A 22,682-nucleotide genomic window follows, 5' to 3' on the forward strand; every position below is an offset into this window, starting at 1 on the left:
GTACAAATTGTGTGGTGATTCTTAACAAATGTGCAATTCTCCTGCCTTCTCCTTGGAACCTTTGACACCTTTACTAGGCAAGAACCCTTCAACCTCCGTTTTAAATATACTTAATGACTTGGTCTCCACAGTCACCTATGGCAATGGTTCACCACTCTCTGGCTAAAGAAATTCATTTTCTTCTCTGTTCTAAATAGATGTCTCTCTATTCTGGGGCAGTGCCCTCTGGTCCTAGACTCACTCACTATAGAAAGCATCCTCTGCATGTCACAATATTAAAAAAATTTCCATGAGATTCCTTATTCTTCCAAACTCCAGCCGGTAATTTTATATTGGTGAACCATTAAATATAGTTGTAGAGCACTTTGTGGTGCATGCTTATGTTACCAGTTGTCAGTACTATGATTTGATAGATCCAGAAATGATATTTTGTGATTCTGTTGAGTGATTCCTGCTTTTAGAACTTAGTTCTGAGGAAGGGTCTTGGCATGAAATTTGACTGTCTATCCCTTCCATACCCCTTTTTACCTGCTGAGTTCTTCCAGCAATTTGTGTCTGTTACTCTGGATTTCCAGCATCTGATTTATGACTTTGTATGTTTCTGTCTGCAGAGGAAGGCCTTCGAGGATGACCGAGCGATGTGGTTGAAGCAACAGTTCTTGAACATGACTCCTTTTGTGGAGAGCAAAAGGCCAAAAATAATGAAACCACACAGTGCCTTGTCTATTAGTGAGTTTTGTAACTACATGACCAGTACTTGTGCAGTTGTTGGCAAATTATGTCTCCATTTTGGTCTTGTTGGCTTCATTTGTCTTGCAATATGGTGACTGGAGCTAATTATCTTCTCCGCTCTGATTCCCAGATCAATCCTGAGCTATTTCTTCGAAATGTTCAAAAGTTAATCCAGTTCAGTCCACATAGTAAAGATTTAAAACTCTCTGCGTAAATACATATACCCCCAGCATTTCAAACAAAAGCAGACAGAAATACTCGGCAGATATCTGTGGGAGGAGTTAACTGACCTTAAATCTACCTAAAATTACTTGGTAAATTGTTTTATTATTGTATCATAAGACCATAAGGCATACTTTCGGCCCATTGAATCCACTCCACTGTTCAATCATGGCTGATTATTTTCCCTCTCATCTCATTCTGCTACCTTCTTCCCATAGCCTTTGCCACCTTGACAAATGAAAAACCTATTTAAAACTCAGTTTTAAATATACCAAGTAACTTGGTCTCCGTAGCCATCTGTGGCAATGAATTCCACAGATTCACAACCCTCAGGCTAAAGAACTAGTTTGATAACAAATGTACTTTGGATCTTTGTCCCTGTTCTGCAAGGGACGTCCTTTTCCGAGGCTCAGCCGTCTGGTCATAGACTATTCTAGAACATGTACCAAAGTATAGTGAAAAACTTTGTTTTGCATGTTGTGCATGCGAAGCATTTGATTACAGCAGTGTGTCAAAGTAGTACAAAGGTAAAACAATAACAGAATGCAGAATAGAGAGAAAGTGCAGTGCAGGTGGACAATAATGTGCAAGGCCATAATGAGGTAGTCTGTAGGTCAAGAGTCTGTATTAACGTAATAGAAATCATTCACCGGTGTGGTAATAGCAGGATAGAGGCTCTCCATGAGCCTGGTAGTATATGCTTAAAAATTTAACTTTGTTTTTCTCCCCCACAGATGTGGCCTAACCTGCTATTTCCAGCCTTTTGTGGTTTGCAGCTTTGTCATTTTTGTATTGTTTCCAGCCCCCCAGGAGTTCCTTGTCAAATGATCTTATTATAAAGATTATTTGAGATTTCTTGTTTGGAACGAAGGGACCCTTTAAGCTGAAGTACACCTGAGGTGCAGAAGCTGAAGACCTACACTCAATGCTTTGGGAACATTGAGTGTGGGGTCTTCTCCTCCACCATCAGACTTCTGAATGGCCCATAAACACTATTTCACTACTTTTGCTCTTTTTGTATGATTTTTCTATACTACTGTAATTCAGTCATTTTTAGTATTACACTGTATTGCTGCTGCAAAACAGAAAATTTCACAACATATGTCATTTGATAATAAATCTGATCCTGATAAGATAGGCTCTTGACCTCACATTCTATTTCGTTATGTCCTTGCACATTATTGACTGCATGCACTGTCCTTATTCTGTAACTGTAACACTTTATTTTGCATTCTGTTATTGTTTTCCCTTGTATTTTTATTTAAAGATACATTACGGTAACAGGCCCTTTCAGCCCGACAAGCCAGTGCCTCCCAATTGCACCCATGTGGCTAATTAACCTACTGACCTGTACACCTTTGGAACGGGGGGGGGGGGGGTGTAACTGGAGCATCCCTAAGAAACCCATGCAGTCACGGGACGAATCTACAACTCCTTACTGAAACCATTGGGAGCCGAACCTGGGTCTCTGCCATTGTAATAACACTAGGGTAATTAACCTACTGATCTATACATCTTTGGAATGTGGGGGGGAACCAGAGCACCCGGAAGAAACCCATACAGTCAGGGGGAGAATGTACAATTCTACTGACAGCAATGGGAACTGAACCTGGGTCTCTGGCACTGTAATAACATTATACTTATTGCTGTACTACCTTGCCGCCCCTTTAAACAGCGTAATTCAGTGGACCATGTAAAGATTTGAGCTGCATGCAAGACAAGATTTTCACTGTACCTTGATATGTGTGACAATAATAAATAATTTACTAAATATGTCTGATGATAACACATTAAATATCTTCCAGGTCCAGAGCAGGAGAAACGCAGAGTACAGTCACAGCCAAATATGCCAGCTTGCTTTGGATCTAATAGTACTACACAGGAAACTCCAAGAAATACCAAATTTCCTTCATTGAAGAGTGCCACAACTGCAGAATCTGGTAGAAAAGGGTGTCTCAGTCCAGGCTCGAGGTGCGTAGCAAAATTCTTTTGAGGGTATAGATAGAATGAATCTCTTCTCTCTCTCAAGTCTGTCACCCCAACTGGAACATAGGCTGCTGAAAGCAGCTTGCCAGAGTCCTGTGACCTGGACCCATCCTTCAAGTTGTCCCCGGGTGTAGCCCATCAAAGAAAATCTTTTGCATCACTGTGAAAGACACTAGCAGTGTGCCAGATATTGAAGGGTGTGAGGGAAGAGAAGTGAGTGCAGTTACCATTACAAGGGAGAAGATGCTCAAAAAGCTGAAAGACCTAAGGGTATGTAAATCACCCAGACCAGATGAACTGTACCCTAGGGTTTTGAAAAAGGTAGCGGTAGAGATTGTGGAGGCATTAGTAATAATCTTTCAAAAATCATTGGACTCTGGCATGGTGCCAGAGAACTGGAAAATTGCAAATGTCACTCCACTCTTTAAGAAAGGAAGATGGCAGCAGAAAGGAAATTTTAGACCAGTTAGCCTGACCCCGGTGGTTGGAAGATGTTGGAGTCTGTTGTTAAGGATGAGGTTATGGAGTACTTGGTGACACAGGACAAGGTAGGACAAAGTAAGTATGGTTTCCTTCAGGGAAAATCAAGCCTGACAAACCTGTTGGAATTCTTTGAGGAGATTACAAGTAGGATTGATAAAAGGGAGGCAGTGGATGTTGTACATTTGGACTTTCAACAAGCCTTTGACAAGATGCCACACATGAGGCTGCTTACCAAGTTAAGAGCCCATGGTATTACAGGAAAGTTACTAGCATGGTTGGAGCATTGGCTGATTGCTAGGAGGCAGCGAGTGGGAATAAAAGGATCCTTGTCTGGTTGGCTGCCAGTGACTGGAGGTGTTCCACAGGGGTCGGTGTTGGGACTGCTTTTTATGCTGTATATAAATGATTTAGACGATATAGATGGCTTTGTTGCCAAGTTTGCAGATGATATGAAGATTGCTGGAGGGAGAAGTAGTATTGAGGAAATGGGCAGGCTGAAAGACTTGGACAGGTTAGGAGAATGGGTAAGAAAGTGGCAAATGAAATACAATGTTGGAAAATGCATGGTAATGCACTTTGGTAATAGAAATAAATGTGCAGACTATTTTCTAAATGGGGAGAAAATCCAAAAATATGAGATGCAAAGCGACTTGGGAGTCTTTGTGCAGAACACCCTAAAGGTTAACTTGCTGGTAGAGTTGGTGGTAAGAAAGGCAAATGCAATGTTAGCATTCGTTTCAAGAGATCTAACATATAAGAGCAGGGATATGATGCTGAGGCTTTATAAGGTAACTGGTGAGGCCTCACCTTAAGTATTGTGAACAGTTGTGGGATGCTCATCTCAGAAAAGATGTGCTGGCATTGGAGAGGGTTCAGAGGAGGTTCACAAGGATAATTACGAGAATGAAAGGGATATCATACGAGGAAGGTTGATAGCTCTGGGTCTGTACTGATTCAAATTTAGAAGGATGAGGAGGTCTCTCATTGAAACCTTTCAAATGTTGAAAGGCCCGGAGAGAGAAGATGGGGAAAGGATGTTTCCTGTGGTGCTAGAATCTAGGGCAAGAGGGCACAGCCTCAGGACAGAGTGGACATCGGTTTAAAACAGATGTGGAGAAATTTCTTTAGCCAGAGGGTGGTGAATTTGGAATTTATCACCACAGGCAGCTTGAAGGCCAGGTCATTGGGTGTATTCAAGGCAAAGCTTGCTAAGTTCTTGATTGGACACTGCATCAAAGTTTGTGGGGAGAAGGCCCGGAAGTGGGATTGAGGTGGGGGGGAGAAAAAGATCAGCCATGATTGAATAGCAGAGCAGACTCGGTGGGTGAAATAGCCTAATTCTGCTCCTTTGTCTTATGGTCTTTTCTCTCCCAGAGATGAGGTCTTTTGGGCTTCTATTGGCGATTCCTTAGCTTTGGGTTTTTTATGGGGTGGATTTGCTAGCCCCCTTCCCATCCCTCCTTTTGCAGGTGGGCTTAGGACTGTCCATGGGGGAGTGAATAGGGTAAATTCAAGCAGGCTTTTGCCACTAAGGTTGGTTGAGACTAGAACTAGAGGTCATGGGTTAAGTATGAAAGGTGAAATGTTTAAGGGAACATGAAAAGCGAGGGTGCCTAAGACTTTTGCACAGTGTGGACCAGAGTGAGTTTGTAAACTGGAGCAAAGGATGTTGAGAACGGTGAAGGTGAAGTGCTGCAGGTGGGGTGTGGGACAGGTGGCAGAGAAGCAGTGCCAGGCCCCCCCCCCCCCCCACGGGTGGCGTAGGTGCAGGCGCACCCAGCCCTGAGACACCAGACAAGGTCATTTGATTCCAAGCAATTGCTTTATTGATCATTACAGAATATCCCTCTGGTGCATCCCACTCCATCCCCTTTTCCCAACCATGATTTCTTTCTCCCTGTCATTTTCCCACTCTCAGTCCACAATAGAGACCTGTATCAGAATCACGTTTATCATTCCTCACATATGTCATGAAATTTGTTTGTTTTTTGCGGCAGCAGTACAGTGCAATATATAAAATTACTACAGTAATGTGCAAAAGTCTTAGCACCCCAGATTATTTATTTAGTGCCCTGAGCTGCATCTATTTCAGTGCAAGAAGTATCGTAGGAAAGGCAGATGAGTTCGGCATGGATCAACACATAGAACTATGTCGAGAACATCTGCAGATGCTGGAAATCCAAACAATGCACACAAAATGTTGGAGGAACTTACAGGCCAAGCAGCATCTATGGAAAAGAGTAAACTGTCAATGTTTTGGGTCAAGACCCTTCATCAGGACTGAATTATGGATTTATGATGCTGTAGCCATTAGTGAGACTTGGTTGCAAGAGAGGACTGGTGCTCACATTCTGGGGTTCTGACAAAGTGGGAGGGATTAGAGGAGGAGGGGGTGGCATTACTGGTCAGGAAAAATGTCATGGCAGTGCTCCATCAGGATAGACTGGAGAACTTGTCTAATGAAGTGTTATGGATGGAACTGAGAAGTAAGAAAGATATGACCACGTTAACAGGGCTATATTACAGACCAGGAACAAATTGGTAGGATTGCAGACTGTTGCAAGAAATGTAAGATTGTTATAGTACGTGAATTTCAACTTTCCACATGTTGACTGGGACTCCCATACTGTAAAATTACTAGATGGAATAGAGTTTGTGTTCAGGAAGCATTCCTTAATCAGGACATAGAAGTCCCAAGAATGTAATACTTGATTTCCTATTAGGAAATGAGACTGGGCAGGTGACAGAGGTTTGTGTAGGGGAACTTCGCCCTACAGTGATCAGAATGCCATTAGTTTCAAAGTAAATATTTGTAACCTTCACACCGTAGGCTCATAATGAGTTGTCTATTACCGTGAATGCAAGCTAACAGCAACATTACTGGACAATACATGGGAATAATGATGAGAAAGCTATTTCCAATAAATAAATATGTCCAAGGTAAATATGATTTGGATCAATGCAAAACACAAGTTTGAATGTTCTTTGAAGGGAAAGTAGGATTATTACTTGAATGAACACTGACCACCATGCAAATTTACTGTTCACCAGAAAGCAATAATTTAACTTGCACTAATAAGCTGAGATTAAAATTGCATCAACAAAATATTTTCAACTATAACAAACACAATAAAGAAAAGAATCCATTAAACATAATTAGCCTATTATGTGCACATAATCATTGGAGCTCATTGTTGTGTAGTCAATCCAGGTTTGCTTCACTCCGTTTACTCACAGTACTGAACAATTCCACCTGAAATGCAGTCCGAACAAAGCAGAAGTACATATCCAAGGACAAAGTGTCTTGAACTTTCTCCAAGGTTGTGTGATAACTAGCTAATTAGAAGTTATCTATACATTCTCTGTGAGCCCATTGTTTGCATTAAGATTTGACAGCAGTATCTGTCATTCCAAGTGAGTTCATGTTCTTCAGCTGTGATTGTCATCCATTTCCATTTTCCTTCTTCCTCCAAAACTCCTGCCCTCTCTCCAGAAAATGGCTCTCCCCCCCCCCCCCCCCCCAGCCCGCCCCCGGAATCCTCTAGAATGTTCTGGGGCATCTTATTGGACAAATGTTAACTATCCGATTGATTATTACAACAAGCCTAACTTAATCAACTGAATTACTATTTTAAAAAAGAAATGAAATACTTGATTGTACAATATAATTAAAGGAACACATTGCATTTTCAGAAAATCTGCAGAAAATAAAATGCCTAACATCATAACTGTATTAATACAATAAAGCATGATCTAAATCAGAATTGCACATGCAAAAAAAGATTGGTTGATCCATGATTTGAGATTCTAAATTGGTCAAAAGCCAATTTTGATGGTATCAGAAATGATCTGGCCAGTGTGGATTGGGACAGAATGCTTTCTGGCAATGGTGTAATTGGTAAGTAGGAGGCCTTCAAAAAGTGAAATTTTGAGAGTACAAAGCTTGCATGTGCTAGTCAGAATAAAGCTAAAGGTAACGAGTAGGGAACCTTGGTTTTAACGAGATATTGAGGCCCTGGTTAAGAACAAAGAGGAGATGCATAGCAGATATAGGCAGGTAGGAACAAATGAGGTACTTATGGAGTATAAGAAATGCAAGAGAACACTTAAAGAAACAGAAGGGCTAAAAAGACATGAAATTGCTCTAGCAGACAAGGCGAAGGAGAATGCTTTGGGATTCTACAGATATGTTAAGAGCAAAAGGATTCCAAGGGACAAAATTGGTCCTCTCGAAGATCAGAATGAGAATCCATGTGCAGAGTCACAACAGATGGGCAAGATCTTAAATGCATTCTTTGCATTTGTATGTACTCAGGAGACTGACACAAAGTCTACAGAGATGAGGCAAGGTGGCATCAACTTCATGGCCCCTGTATAGATTACAGAGGAGGAGGTGTTTGATGTTCTGAAGCAAATCAGGGTGGATAAAATCCCCAGGGTCTGACAAGGTGTTCCCTCGGAGCCTTCAGGAGGCAAGTGCAGAAATTGCCCAGGCCCTAACAGGGGTATTTAAACCATCCTTAGTGTCAGGAGAGGGACCAGAGGATTGGAAGAGAGCTAATGTTTTTAAAAACATAAACCAGGAAATCATAGGCTGGTGAGTCTGACATCAGTTGTGGGGAAAGTTATTAGAAGGTATTTTAAGGGATCAGACATATGAGTATTTGGATAGACATGTACTAATTAAAGATAGTCAGCATGGCTTCATATGTGGTAGGTCATAGAAACATAGAAAACCTACAGCACAATACAGGCCCTTCGGCCCACAAAGTTGTGCTAAACATGTCCCTACCTTTAGAAATTACCAGGCTTACCCATAGCCCTCTATTTTTCTAATCTCCCTGTACCTATCCAAAAGTCTCTTAAAAGACCCTATCGTATCCGCCTCCACCATCGTTGCCAGTGGCCCATTCCATGCACTCACCACTCTCTGCATTTTTAAAAAACAACAACAACAGCAACAACAACTTACCCCTGACATCTCCTCTGTACCTACTCCCCAGCACCTTAAACTGTGCCCTCTTGTGGCAACCATTTCAGCCCTGAGAAAAAACCTCTGACTATTCACACGATCAATGCCTCTCATCATCTTATACACCTCTATCAGGTCACCTCTCATCCTCCGTCGCTCCAAGGAGAAAAGGCCGAGTTCACTCAACCTGTTTTCATAAGGCATGCTTCCCAATCCAGGCAACATCCTTGTAAATCTCCTCTGCACCCTTTCTATGGTTTCCACATCCTTCCTGTAGTGAGGCGACCAGAACTGAGCACAGTACTTCAAGTGGGGTCTGAGCAGGGTCCTATAGAGCTGCAACATTACCTCTCGGCTCCTAAACTCAATTCCACGATTAATGAAGGCCAATGCACCGTCTGCCTTCTTAACCACAGAGTCAACCTGCACAGCTGCTTTAAGCGTCCTGTGGACTCGGACCCTGAGAACCCTCTGATCCTCCACACTGCCAAGAGTCTTACCATTAATACTATATTCTGCCATCATATTTGACCAACCAAAATGAACCACTTCACACTTACCTGGGTTGAGCTCCATCTGCCATTTCTCAGCCCAGGTTTGCATCCTATCAATGTCCCGCTGTAACTTCTGACAGCCCTCCACACTATCCACAACACCTCCAACTTTTGTGTCATCAGCAAACTTACTAACCCATCCTTCCTCTACTTCATCCAGGTCATTTATAAAAATCACGAAGAGTAAGGGTCCCAGAACAGATCCCTGAGGCACACCACTGGTCACCGACCTCCATGCAGAATATGACCCCTCTACAACCACTCTTTGCCTTCTGTGGGCAAGCCAGTTCTGGATCCACAAAGCAATGTCCCCTTGGATCCTATGCCTCCTTACTTTCTCAATAAGCCTTGCATAGGGTACCTTGTCAAATGCCTTGCTGAAATCCATATACACTACATCAATTGCTGTTCCTTCATCGATGTGTTTAGTCACATCCTCAAAAAAATCAGTCAGGCTCGTAAGGCATGACCTGCCCTTGACAAAGCCATGCTGACTATTCCTAATCATATTATGCCTCTCCAAATGTTCATAAATCCTGCCTCTCTGGATCTTCTCCATCAACTTACCAACCACTGAAGTAAGGCTCACTGGTCTATAATTTCCTGGGCTATCTCTACTCCCTTTCTTGAATAAGGGAACAACATCCGCAACCCTCCAATCCTCCGGAATCTCTCCTGTCCCCATTGATGATTCAAAGATCATCGCCAGAGGCTCAGCAATGTCCTCCCTTGCCTTCCACAGTAGCCTGGGGTACATCTCATCCGGTCCCAGCGACTTATCCAACGATGCTTTCCAAAAGCTCCAGCACATCCTCTTTCTTAATATCTACATGCTCAAGCTTTTCAGTCTGCTGCAAGTCATCAGTACAATTACCAAGATTCTTTTCAATAGTGAACACTGAAGTAAAGCATTTATTAAGTACCTCTGCTACTTCCTCCTGTTCCATACACACTTTCCCACTGTCACACTTGTTAGGTCCTATTCTTTCACATCTTATCCTCTTGCTCTTCACATACTTGTAGAATGCCTTGGGGTTTTCCTTAATCCTGCCCGCCAAGGCCTTCTCATGGCCCCTTCTGGCTCTCCTAATTTCCTTCTTAAGCTCCTTCCTGTTAGCCTTATAATCTTCTAGATCTCTAGCATTATCTAGCTCTCCGAACCTTTTGTAAGCTTTTCTTCTTGACTAGATTTATTACAGCCTTTGTACACCATGGTTCCTGTGCCATACCATAACTTCCCTGTCTCATTGGAACATACCTATGCAGTACTCCACACAAATATCCCCTGAACATTTGTCACATTTCTTCCGTACTTTTCCCTGAGAACATCTGTTCCCGATTTAAGCTTCCAATTTCCTGCCTGATAGCCTCATAATTCCCCTTACTCCAATTAAATGCTTTTCTAACTTGTCTGTTCCTATCTCTCCCCAATGCTATTGTAAAGGAGATAGAACTATGATCACTATCTCCAAAATGCTCTCCCACTGAGAGATTTGACACTAATCTTATATGTTTCAAGGAAGTTACCTGGAAAGTGGATGAAGCAAGGCACGGAATTTATTTCAGCAAGGTATTTGATGAGGTCCTGCATGAGAAGTTGGTCAAGAAGGTTCAGTCGCTCGGCATTCAAGATGAGGTAGTAAATTGGATAGGACACTGGCTTTGTGGGGAAGCCAGAGTGTAGTAGTAGATGGTTGCCTCTCTGACTAGAGGATTTTGACTGGCGGTGTGCTGCAGGGATCAGCGCTGGGTCTGTTGTTGTTTGTCATCTATATCAATGATCTGAATGATAACGTGGTTAAACTGGATCAGCAAATTTGAGGAATACGCCAAGATTGGGAGAACACACAAAATGCTGGAGGAGCTCAGCAGGCCAGGCAGCAATCTGCTGAAGGGTCTCTGCCCAAAACATCGACTGTACTCTTTTTCCATAGATGCTGCCTGGCCTGCTGAGTTCCTTCAGTATTTTGTATGTGCTGCTTGGATTTCCAGCATCTGCAGATTTTCTTTTATTTGTTACTAAGATTCGGGGTGTTGTGGACAGCAAGGAAGACTGTCACGGCTTACAGAGAGATCTGGACCGGCTGAAAAATGGCAGGTGAAATATAATAGAGACAAGTGCGAGGAGTTGCACTTCGGTAAGACCATCAGGATGGGTCTTGCATAGTAAATGGTAGGGCCCTGAAGACCGTGGATGAACAAGGGGCTCTGGAAATAAAGGTCCATAATTTGTTGTAAGCGGTGTCACGGGTTGATAGGGTTGTAAAGAAAGCTGTGGCATATTGGCCTTTATAAATCAATGTATTGCGTACAGAAGATAGGATCTTGCGTTGAAGTTGTATATGACACTGGTGAGGCATAATATGGAGTATTGTGTGCAAATTTGGTCACCTACCTACAGGAAAGAAGTAAACAAGGTTGAAAGAATACAGAGAAAATTTACAAGGATGTTGCTGGTTCAGGAGGAACAGGCTTCTAGGAAAAGATTGAATTAGTTTGGACTATTATTTAGAACGTAGAAGATTGAGAGGAGATTTGATAGAGGTGTACAAAATTATGAGGGATATAGATGAGGTAAGTGCAAGCAATCTTATTTCCACTGAAACAACAGGAATTCTGCAGATGCTGGAAATTCAAGCAACACACATCAAAGTTGCTGGTGAACGCAGCAGGCCAGGCAGCATTTCTAGGAAGAGGTACAGTCGACGTTTCGGGCCGAGACCCTTCGTCAGGACTAACTGAAGGAAGAGTTAGTAAGAGATTTGAAAGGGGGAGGGGGAGATCCAAAATGATAGGGAGAAGACAGGAGGGGGAGGGATGGAGCCAAGAGCTGGACAGGTGATTGGCAAAAGGGATATGAGAGGATCATGGGACAGGAGGTTCGGGGAGAAAGACAAGGGAGGGGGGAACCAGAGGATGGGCAAGGGGTATATTCAGAGGGACAGAGGGAGAAAAAGGGAGTGAGAGAAAGAATGTGTGTATAAAAATAAATAACAGATGGGGTACGAGGGGGAGGTGGGGCATTAGCGGAAGTTAGAGAAGTCGATGTTCATGCCATCAGGTTGGAGGCTACCCAGACGGAATATAAGGTGTTGTTCCTCCAACCTGAGTGTGGCTTCATCTTCACAGTAGAGGAGGCCGTGGATAGACATGTCAGAATGGGAATGGGATGTGGAATTAAAATGTGTGGCCACTGGGAGATCCTGCTTTCTCTGGCGGACAGAGCGTAGGTGTTCAGCAAAGCGGTCTCTCAGTCTGCGTCGGGTCTCGCCAATATATAGAAGGCCACATCGGGAGCACGGGACGCAGTATATCACCCCAGCTGACTCGCAGGTGAAATGTTGCCTCACCTGGAAGGACTGTTTGGGGCCCTGAATGGTGGTAAGGGAGGAAGTGTAAGGGCATGTGTAGCACTTGTTCCGCTTACAAGGATAAGTGCCAGGAGGGAGATCAATGGGGAGTGATGGGGGGGGGCGGAGGGACGAATGGACAAGGGAGTCGCATAGGGAGCGATCCTTGCTGAAAGCGGTGGGGGGGGGGTAGGGAAAGATGTGCTTAGTGGTGGGATCCCGTTGGAGGTGGCTGAAGTTACGGAGAATAATATGTTGAATCTGGAGGCTGGTGGGATGGTAGGTGAGGACCAGGGGAACCCTATTCCTAGTGGGGTGGCGGGAGAATGGAGTGAGAGCAGATGTACGTGAAATGGGGGAGATGCGTTTGAGAGCAGAGTTGATAGTGGAGAAGGGAAGCCCCTTTCTTTAAAAAAAGGAGGACATCTCCCTCGTTCTGGAATGAAAAAGCCTCATCCTGAGAGCAGATGCGGCGGAGACGGAGGAATTGCGAGAAGGGGATGGCATTTTTGCAAGAGACAGGGTGAGAAGAGTAATAGTCCAGATAGCTGTGAGAGTCAGGAGGCGTATAGTAGACATCAGTGGATAAGCTGTCTCCAGAGACAGAGACAGAAAGATTTAGAAAGGGGAGGGAGGTGTCGGAAATGGACCAGGTAAACTTGAGGGCAGGGTGAAAGTTGGAGGCAAAGTTAATAATCCCTTCCTACCTATGTTCGTGACACTTCTCATGCTCTTAAACTTTTCAATGATTTTAAGTTCCCTGGCCCCCACCGCTTTATTTTCACCATGGATGTCCAGTCCCTATATACTTCCATCTCCCATCAGGAAGGTCTCAAAGCTCTACGCTTCTTTTTGGATTCCAGACCTAATCAGTTCCCCTCTACCACCACTCTTCTCCGTCTAGTGGAATTAGTCCTTACTCTTCATAATTTCTCCTTTGGCTCCTCCCACTTCCTCCAAACTAAAGGTGTAGCTGTGGGCACCCATATGGGTCCTAGCTATGCCTGCCTTTTTGTTGGCTTTGTGGAACAATCTATGTTCTGTGCCTATTCTGGTATCTGTCCCCCACTTTTCCTTCGCTACATCGACGACTGCATTGGCGCTGCTTCCTGCACGCATGCAGAGCTCGTTGACTTTATTAACTTTGCCTCCAACTTTCACCCTGCCCTCAAGTTTACCTGGTCCATTTCCGACACCTCCCTCCCCTTTCTAAATCTTTCTGTCTCTGTCTCTGGAGACAGCTTATCCACTGATGTCTACTATACGCCTCCTGACTCTCACAGCTATCTGGACTATTACTCTTCTCACCCTGTCTCTTGCAAAAATGCCATCCCCTTCTCGCAATTCCTCCGTCTCCGCCGCATCTGCTCTCAGGATGAGGCTTTTCATTCCAGGATGAGGGAGATGTCCTCCTTTTTTAAAGAAAGGAGCTTCCCTTCCTCCACTATCAACTCTGCTCTCAAACGCATCTCCCCCATTTCACGTACATCTGCTCTCCCTCCATCCTCCTGCCACCCCACTATGAATAGGGTTCCCCTGGTCCTCACCTACCACCCCACCAGCCTCCGGGTCCAACATATTATTCTCCGTAACTTCAGCCACCTCCAACGGGATCCCACCACTAAGCACACCTTTTCCTCCCCCCCCACCCCCACCCCCTGCTTTCCACAGGGATCACTCCCTATGCGACTCCCTTGTCCATTTGTCCCCACCCCCCCCCATCACTCCCCACTGATCTCTCTCCTGGCACTTATCCTTGTAAGCGGAACAAGTGCTACACATGCCCTTACACTTCCTCCCTTACCACCATTCAGGGCCCCAAACAGTCCTTCCAGGTGAGGCGACACTTCACCTGTGCGTCGGCTGGGGTGATATACTGCGTCCGGTGCTCCCGATGTGGCCTTTTATATATTGGCGAGACCCGACGCAGACTGGGAGACCGCTTTGCTGAACACCTACGCTCTGTCCGCCAGAGAAAGCAGGATCTCCTAGTGGCCACACATTTTAATTCCACATCCCATTCCCATTCTGACATGTCTATCCATGGCCTCCTCTACTGTAAAGATGAAGCCACACTCAGGTTGGGGGAACAACACCTTATATTCCGTCTGGGTAGCCTCCAACCTGATGGCATGAACATCGACTTCTCTAACTTCCGCTAGGCCCCACCTCCCCCTCGTACCCCATCCGTTATTTATTTTTATACACACATTCTTTCTCTCACTCTCCTTTTTCTCCCTCTGTCTTTCTGACTATACCCCTTGCCCATCCTCTGGTTCCCCCCTCCCTTGTCTTTCTCCCCGGACCTCCTGTCCCATGATCCTCTCATATCCCTTTTGCCAATCACCTGTCCAGCTCTTGGCTCCATCCCTCCCCCTCCTGTCTTCTCCTATCATTTTGGATCTCCCCCTCCCCCTCCCACTTTCAAATCTCTTACTAGCTCTTCTTTCAGTTAGTCCTGACGAAGGGTCTCGGCCTGAAACGTCGACTGTACCTCTTCCTAGGGATGCTGCCTGGCCTGCTGCTTTCACCAGCAACTTTGTGTGTTGCTTATTTCCACTGAGATTGGGTGGGACTACGACCAGAGGTCATGGCTTTAAGAGTGAAATGTAAGAAGTTTAAGAGGAACATGAGGGGAAACTTTTTCACTCAGAGGGCCGTGAGAATGTGGATGAGCTGCCAGCACAAGTGGTGCATGGAAGCTTGATTTCAACATTTAAGAGAAGTCTGGATAGGTACATGGATAGTAGGGATATGGAGGGCTAGTACCCATGTGGAGCTGGCTCATTTTGCAATTTTCTGCAGCTTTTTCCAATCCTGTGCGGTGGCCCCTCCCCCGTACCTGACAGTGATGCAACCGGTTAGAATGCTACCTCTATAGAAATTTGCTGGAGCCTTTGGCTGTATTTCATTCGGGAGTTGGAGGAGATTTGGTAGGTCACGTTGTCTGTAATTGCGTCAATATTTTGGGCCCAGGATGGGGACGTTAAGCATGCAGTTACAGAGGGAGATGCAGAAGCACGGGTTACAGGTATGATGGTGTTGAATACTGAGCTGTAATCAATAAATAACAGCCTGACATAGGTATTACTGTTGCCCAGCTGGTCCAAGTCTCTTACTGCAAAAGGGATTCTTCCTGTCCGCTGCTTTGCTTAATGAGTCAGTCATACAGTGGGTAAACAGGCCCTTTGGCCCACTGGTCCATCTAAGCTAGTTCCATTTGCTGTCACTTGGCCTATGAGCTTCCATACCTTTCCAATCCCTGCACCTATCCAACAGTTGTATTTTACCCAGCTCAACCACTTTCTCTAGAATCAGAATCAGGTTTCTTCTCACCAAAATTTGTTAACTTAGTAACAGCAGGTCAATGCAATACATAATCTAGCAGAGGAAAAATAAATAAACAAATCAATTACAGTATAATATATATATATATATTAGATTTTAAATATGTGCAAGAACAGAAATACTGTACATTTTTTTAAAAAGTGAGGTAGTGTCCAAAAGTTCAATGTCCATTTAAGAATCAGATGGCAGAGGGGAAGAAGCTGTTCCTGAATCGCTGAGTGTCTTTCTTCAGGCTTTTGTATCTCTTCCCTGATGGTAACAGTGAGAAAAAGGCATGTCCTGGGTGCTAAAGGTCCTTAATAATGGAAGCTGCCTTTCTGAGACACCGCTCCCTGAAGGTGTCCTGGGTATTTTGTAGGCTAGTGCCCAAAATGGAGCTGACTAGATTTACAACCTTCTGCAGCTTCTTTCGGTCCTGTGCAGTAGCCCCTCCATACCAGACAGTGATGCAGACCGTCAGAATGCTCTCCACAGTACATCTATAGAAGTTTTTGAGTGTATTTGTTGACATACCAAATTTCTTCAGACTCCTAATGAAGTATAGCTACTGTCTTGTCTTCTTCATAACTACATCGATATGTTTGGACCAGGTTAGATCCTCAGAGATCTTTGCACCTACGAACTTGAAATTGCTTAACACTTGTTAAAATGGTATATTGAAAATGGTACAACACTGAATATTTGTACTAATTCATGATAAGTAGCTAATTTCTTTATAGTTTCAACAGTCCCGTACTAAAGATAAAGATGCTTTATTTGTCACATGTACATTGAAACATACAATGAACTTTCCATGGGTTGGTGACCAAAGTACCCTGAATGTTTGCTGTGATCAGGTCACAGATGTCACTATGCTTCTAACATCGACATCCATGCTCACAATTTACAAACCGTTACTAGCCCATATGTATTTGGAATGTGGGAGGAAACCCACACTGTCACAGGGAAAACGTACAGACTCCTTACAGATGTCTTCGGATTTGATCTCTGAGTTCCTAATGCCCTGAGCTGTTAGTGTTGCACTAACTGCTACGTGACCGTGGCACTGAGTTGAACCCTGATTGCTGGTGTTGTAAAGCATTACACTATCCTAAAGATCAGAGGTGAGCTAATCATTGTTGAAATACTTGTCTCTTGACTCTCTTGACCTTTCCACCACAGACAAAGCACAATTCAGAGCATGAGGAAATATCCTGTACATTGTTGTGTACACTATACCTCAGGAGCTGCAGCTCATCACCTTCTCATAGGCAGGTAAATTCTAACTTGGCCTCCAGAGCTGATGTCTCTTGAGTACAAATGTTAACTCTGCCACATGTACATCAAAACATGGCGAGGTATGTCGTTTGAGGATTGTGCTGGAGGCAGCCTGCATGTAGCCACCTAGTGCCAACGCAGGATTCCTGCAGCCTACTAACCCTGATCTAAGCTGTATATCTTTGAACTGTGGGAGGAAGCAGGAGCACCCGGTGGAAATCCACATGATCTTACAGATGTCGGTGGGAATGGAACTGTGTTGCTGGTGCCGAAAAGCTACCTTGCTACCCCCCGCCCGACTGAGTGCACATCTGACAACACTGGTGCTCAGCATGACTGGGCACATGCTTGGTATGCAGTCCCTCACCTGGGACATGCAATTGGTTCAACACTGATGCACAGTAGCCGCAGAGCGTACCACAGTGTACTCGGTTTACTCTGCTTGTACTGCCCAGACCCATGATTCCAACCATCTGCAATGCCAAGGAGAATAGGAACACTACCTGAAGGTTTCCTTCCAAGAAGCACGCTATCTGAGCACACCACGGTAGTCCAGGGGTTAGCATAACTCTTCACAACATCAGCAATCGGATTTCAATTCCCACAGATGTGCAAGGAATTTGTACGTTCTCCCCATGACCACATGGGTTTCCCGTAGGAACTGCAGTTTCCTCTCGTATTTCAAAGGTGAACAGGTTAGGTTTAGTGCGTTGTGGGCACGTTATGTGGGCTGCCCTCAGCATCCTCGGATTGTGTTAATCGTTAACACAAATGACACATTTCGTTATGTTTTGATGTACATGTGACAAAGCAAATTTTTATAGTCTCTTATCCTTATAGCACCATGTGTATACCCCACATCTCAGAGTGCAGCAGTTCATGAAGGCAGCTCACCACCACCTCTCAATGGCAACTAGGGATTGATAATTAGATACTGGCTTGGCCTGGAACTGGCCCTTCACCCCAGCTGGACCATGCTGACCTCAGCATTCTCCCTGCTAGTCCCAGTTGCCTTTGTATTTGGCCCATAACCATCCAAGCACCTCTCCTCCATGTACCCACAAATGCCTTTTAAATGTTAAATTGTTTCTGCCGTGACCACTTCCTCTGACGGCTCATTCCAGCTACTCTGTGAAAGAAGTTACATTTCAGCTCTGTGTTAAATCTCTTCTCTTTTGTACCTGTGCCTTCTAGTTTTGGACTCCCCAACCCTGGGGAATACACTATGACCGTCCACCTGATCAAGACCCCTCGTGATTTTAAAAACTCGTATGAGATCCCCCCTCACTGTCCTGCACTCCCAGGAATAAAGGTCCAGCATGACAACCTCTCCCTAAAGCTCAGGCCCTCCTGTCCAGCAGGATCCTTGTACTCTTTCTGCACACTCTCCATCTTGACAATGTCTTTCCTATAACAGGGTAACTAAAACAGCACTCAGTACTCGTAATGCAGCCTCACGGGTGACTTGTTTAACTACAATGTGTTGTCCCTGCTTCTAAACTCACTGTTCACACTGAAGGCCAACATGCTGAACGACTGGCTACCTACCCTGCCTACTTGTACAGCACCTTTCAGTAAACTGCACTTGTACTACCAGGTCCCTGTGTTCCACAACACTTGTCAGGACCCTGCCACTGATCTACTGTGGTTTGATTATCTTTGTTTTAAAAAAACACAAAAACTTAGTAGAGAGAGAGGGAGAGAGGAAAAACACTGAATTCTGCCTTTCATTAAGCTGGGAAAAGCAAAGTGCTTTGCAAATGCTTTATTTCATTGTGTTTCTACTGCAGCAATGCAATAATATTCATAATGCACTGTGTTGGATGACGTGAGCAATGTTCTTGGCAACTTTTTCTTCAAAGGTGGGTTGCCATTGCTTTCTTCTGGGCAGTGTCTTTACAAGGTGGGTGACCCCAGCCATTATCAATACTCTTCAGAGATCGTCTGCCTGGTGTCAGTGGTCGCATAACCAGGACTTGTGATGTGCACCAGCTACTCATATGACCATCCACCACCTGCTCCCATGGCTTTATGTGACCCAGATCAGGGGGGCTAAGCAGGTGGTACACCTTGCAAAAAGGGTGACTGCAGGCTAGCAGAGGGAAGGAGTGCCTTGCACCTCCTTGGTAGAGACATGCAAGGGGTGATTGATAAGTTTGTGGCCTAAGGTAGGAGTCAATTTTAGAAAAACTAGCACATTTATTTTTCCTACATTTACACACTTAGTCCAGCGGTCATGGAGCATACGGATCCCTTCTTTGTAGAACTTGGCGTCTAGACCTCCAGAAATGGTCCACAGCAGGAGTGATTGATAAGTTTGTGGCCTAAAGTAGAAAGCGATGAGGAGAAACTTCAAACTTTCTGCAGCTTCACTCAGAGTTGAACTGCACGTGTATGTAACGAGAGCTGTATAACTCATCTCCTTCTACCTTAGGCCACAAACTTATCAATCACCCCTGCTGTGGACCACTTCTACAAAGAACGGATCCGTATGCTCCATGACCGCTGGACTAAGTGTGTACATGTAGGAGGAGACTATGTTGAAAAATAAATGTGCCAGGTTTTCTAAAATTGACTCCTCCTGCCTTAGGCCATGAACTTATCAATCACCTCTCGTATCTCCATCCTGCCATCCAATAATATAACTGTATTAAAGAATTTTTTCAGACTCTGCTGTGATTTTGCTTGTATTTGGCCTAAATACAGGAATGCCTTCTAATAATAATTTTCATTTTATTTCCAGCTTGAGACATGTACCAAAAAGGGGTGTGGGGAGTTCTGAAGTGACCCGGAGCAGTAACGGAATCTCTCATGAGATGTGGAGGAGCCCCTCGAAGGCAGGCCCTGATCCCTCACTTTTCAAAGAGTCCTCTGCGGTTTGGAACCATTCTCGGGATGAAGGGGACTCGGATGAAAATTTCCTTCGATCTGCAATTGAACCCAGTCTCAAATGACTGGTGGAAAAGTCACAAAACTATTAGTTCAGATTCTGCAATACAATCCGGGGTCCTTGGAGTAATGTACGTGCATTTATACCCATTGTGGTGACAATTGGACTACTGGAGCTTTCTTCAGGCAGCACTTTGTATGTTGAGTGGCAACTGTTGTAGATCAAGAATCCTGGATGACTTTTTATGAACTTCCATCGATATACTAGGTTTCCTTAAGTTGGGGCTGAATTATAGTTTTTGATTATTTCTGTTTTGCTATTGATTTTATATAGATGCATTTTTTAATTTTCAAAAAAAAAGATTTTGATTTTGATTAGTTGAAGTAATGTGAACCACTTGGGATAGTATCTGAGGCCTAAAGAAATTTTGCACAAGTCAAACCAGTACTATAGGCCACAGTTGCTCAACTTTCATCAGGTCCTTGTAAAATGTTCTGAGAGAAGTATAATGAAGTTTTTTTAAGGTACATATTTATATATTGAGACTCTACTTTAAATGTAATTTTTGGTCTTTGAAGGATGGGATAACAATAAATATGTTCCCAGCAGATGCAGCACACAATTTTGACCCAGCTCCTATCATTTCGGATCTCCCCCTCCCTCTCCCACTTTACAATCTCTTACTATCTCTTCTTTCAGTTAGCCCTGACGAAGGGTCTCAGCCCAAACCGTCAACTGTGCTTCTTCCTATGGATGCTGTCTGGCCTGCTGCGTTCACCAGCATTTTGTGTGTGTTGTTTTGTGCACAGCTTTAGAGGTTTTGACTGATGTCTGGCTCTGTGTTTTGGGAAGTTAAGTACCTGATGAACCATGGGGGGGGGAAGAGCTAAAATCTTGCAGACAGGCTGTTTCAGTTTAATCAGCACCAATGATTTAGAGCATAGAACATGTCATCTTTCTGTCCTTGGTTTCTTGCATTGTTGCACTGAAACCCAATACAAGCCTGGGAACATGATCTCTGGCTGGGGCACATTGCAGCATTTCCAAGATTCCAAGTCGCATGTACATCAAAATATACAGTGAAGTGTGGTGTTTGTTCACAACCAACACACCCGAGGATGTGTTGAGGGCAACCTATAAGTGTCACCATACATTCTGACGCCACACGCCATTCCTGCATGCTCAGCACAGGAACATAGAACACAACAAGCAACTAAACAAACCTCATTCCTCTGAGAATTCTCCCAATGAGCACTGGCTGTTTCCATCTCTGTAAAGGCAACCTGGCAGGCCTGTCCCATAATCTTGCTATTAGTAACATTAAAATACAAAATAATTAAATAATTGGTTTTAACTAATATGACAGAGGGATAGGTACCAGGATGATGATATGTGTATGTATATGACCTGGATGAGGAAGTAAAAGGGTGGGTTAGTAAATCTGCTGATGACACAAAGGTTGGAGGTGTTGTGGATAGTGTGGAGGTCTGTCAGAGGTTACTACGGGACATTGACAGGATGCCTACTCAGGGAAAGGCTATCCTAGATTGGGCATTGTGTAATAACAGAGATCTCCTTTGAGAGATTAATGTAAAGTAACCCTTAGGAGGCAGAGATCATAATGTGATTGAATTCATACTGGAGCTTGATACACATGTATGGCAATGGAATAAAGGGAATTACAGAGGTATGAGAGGAGCTTGCCCAGGTGGATTGGCAGACGGTACTGGTGGGGATGACGGCACAGCAGATACGGCAGATGTTTCTGGGAATAGTTTACAAGGCACAAAACAAATATCTACCACAGAGGAAGAAGTTCTCAAGTGGCAGGCACAGGCAACTGTGCCTGACAAAGGAAGTTAAAGACTGCATAAAAGCCAAGGAAAAGGATGTAAAGGTAGCAAAAGTGAGTGGGAAGTTGGATGATTGGGAAGCTTTTAAAATCCAACAAAGTCGACTAAAAAGGTATAAGAAGGGAAAAGATAAGATATGAGCGCAGACTAGCTGAGAATAAAAAAACAGGATACCAAAAGTTTTTTCTGTTATATAAAGAGTAAAAGGGAGGTGAGAGTTGATATTGGACCACTGGAAAATGATGCTGGGGAGGTAGTAATGGGGAACAAAGAAATGGCAGATGAACTTAATGGGTACTTTGCATCTGTCCTCACTGTGGAAGACACTAGCAGTGTGCCAGAGGTCAGTGAGTGTCAGGGAGCAGGAGCAAGTGCCATTGCTATTACAAAGGAAAAAGTGCGAGGCAAACTCAAAGGTCTTAAGGTGGATAAGTCACCTTGACCCGATGGACTACATCCCAGAGTCCTGAGAGAGGTTGCTGAAGAGATAGCAGAAGCATTGGTCATGATATCAAGAATCACTTGATTCTGACATGGTCCCGGAGGACTGGAAGATTGTAATGTCACTCCACTCTTTAAGAAGGGAGGAAGGCAAAAGAAAGGAAATTATAGGCCAGTTAGCCTAACCTCAGTGGTTGGGAAAGTGTTGGAGTCTATTATTAAGGATGAGGTTTCGAGGTACTTGGAGACTAATGATAGACTAAGTCAAAGTCAGCATGGTTTCTGTAAAGGGAAATCTTGCCTGACAAATCTGTTAGAGTTCTTCGAGGAAGTAACAAGCAGGGTGAACAAAGGAGAGACAGTGGATGTCATTTGCTTGGATTTTCAGAAGGCGTTTAATAAGGTGCCACACATGAGGCTGCTTAACAAGATAAAATCCTGTGGCATTATGGGAAAGATACTGGCATGGATAATGGAATGGTAACAGGCAAGAAGCAGCGAGTGGGAATAAAAGGGGCCTTTTCTGGTTCCCTGCCGGTGACTAGTGGTGTTTCTCAGGGGCCAATATTGGAACCGCTGCTTTTCACCTTGTTT

The 22,682-nt window shown here is 44.2% G+C and overlaps 1 protein-coding gene across 3 annotated transcripts in view; it reads left to right on the top strand.

The window, feature by feature from the left end:
* The window catches only part of ssx2ipa (synovial sarcoma, X breakpoint 2 interacting protein a), a 111,233-nt gene extending 90,817 nt beyond the window's left edge, over window positions 1-20,416 (top strand). For all 3 annotated transcript variants that reach the window (XM_072273283.1, XM_072273285.1, XM_072273284.1), the window contains exons 12-14: window positions 612-729; window positions 2,760-2,925; window positions 19,648-20,416. In XM_072273283.1, the coding sequence (XP_072129384.1) occupies window positions 612-729; window positions 2,760-2,925; window positions 19,648-19,858 (495 nt within the window). In that variant the 3' untranslated portion in view covers window positions 19,859-20,416. The remainder of the gene's footprint in view (window positions 1-611; window positions 730-2,759; window positions 2,926-19,647) is intronic.
* Window positions 20,417-22,682: the final 2,266 nt, after the last annotated feature.

The sequence above is a fragment of the Mobula birostris genome, chromosome 12 (assembly GCF_030028105.1).
Source record: "Mobula birostris isolate sMobBir1 chromosome 12, sMobBir1.hap1, whole genome shotgun sequence".
Taxonomy (NCBI): domain Eukaryota; kingdom Metazoa; phylum Chordata; class Chondrichthyes; order Myliobatiformes; family Myliobatidae; genus Mobula; species Mobula birostris.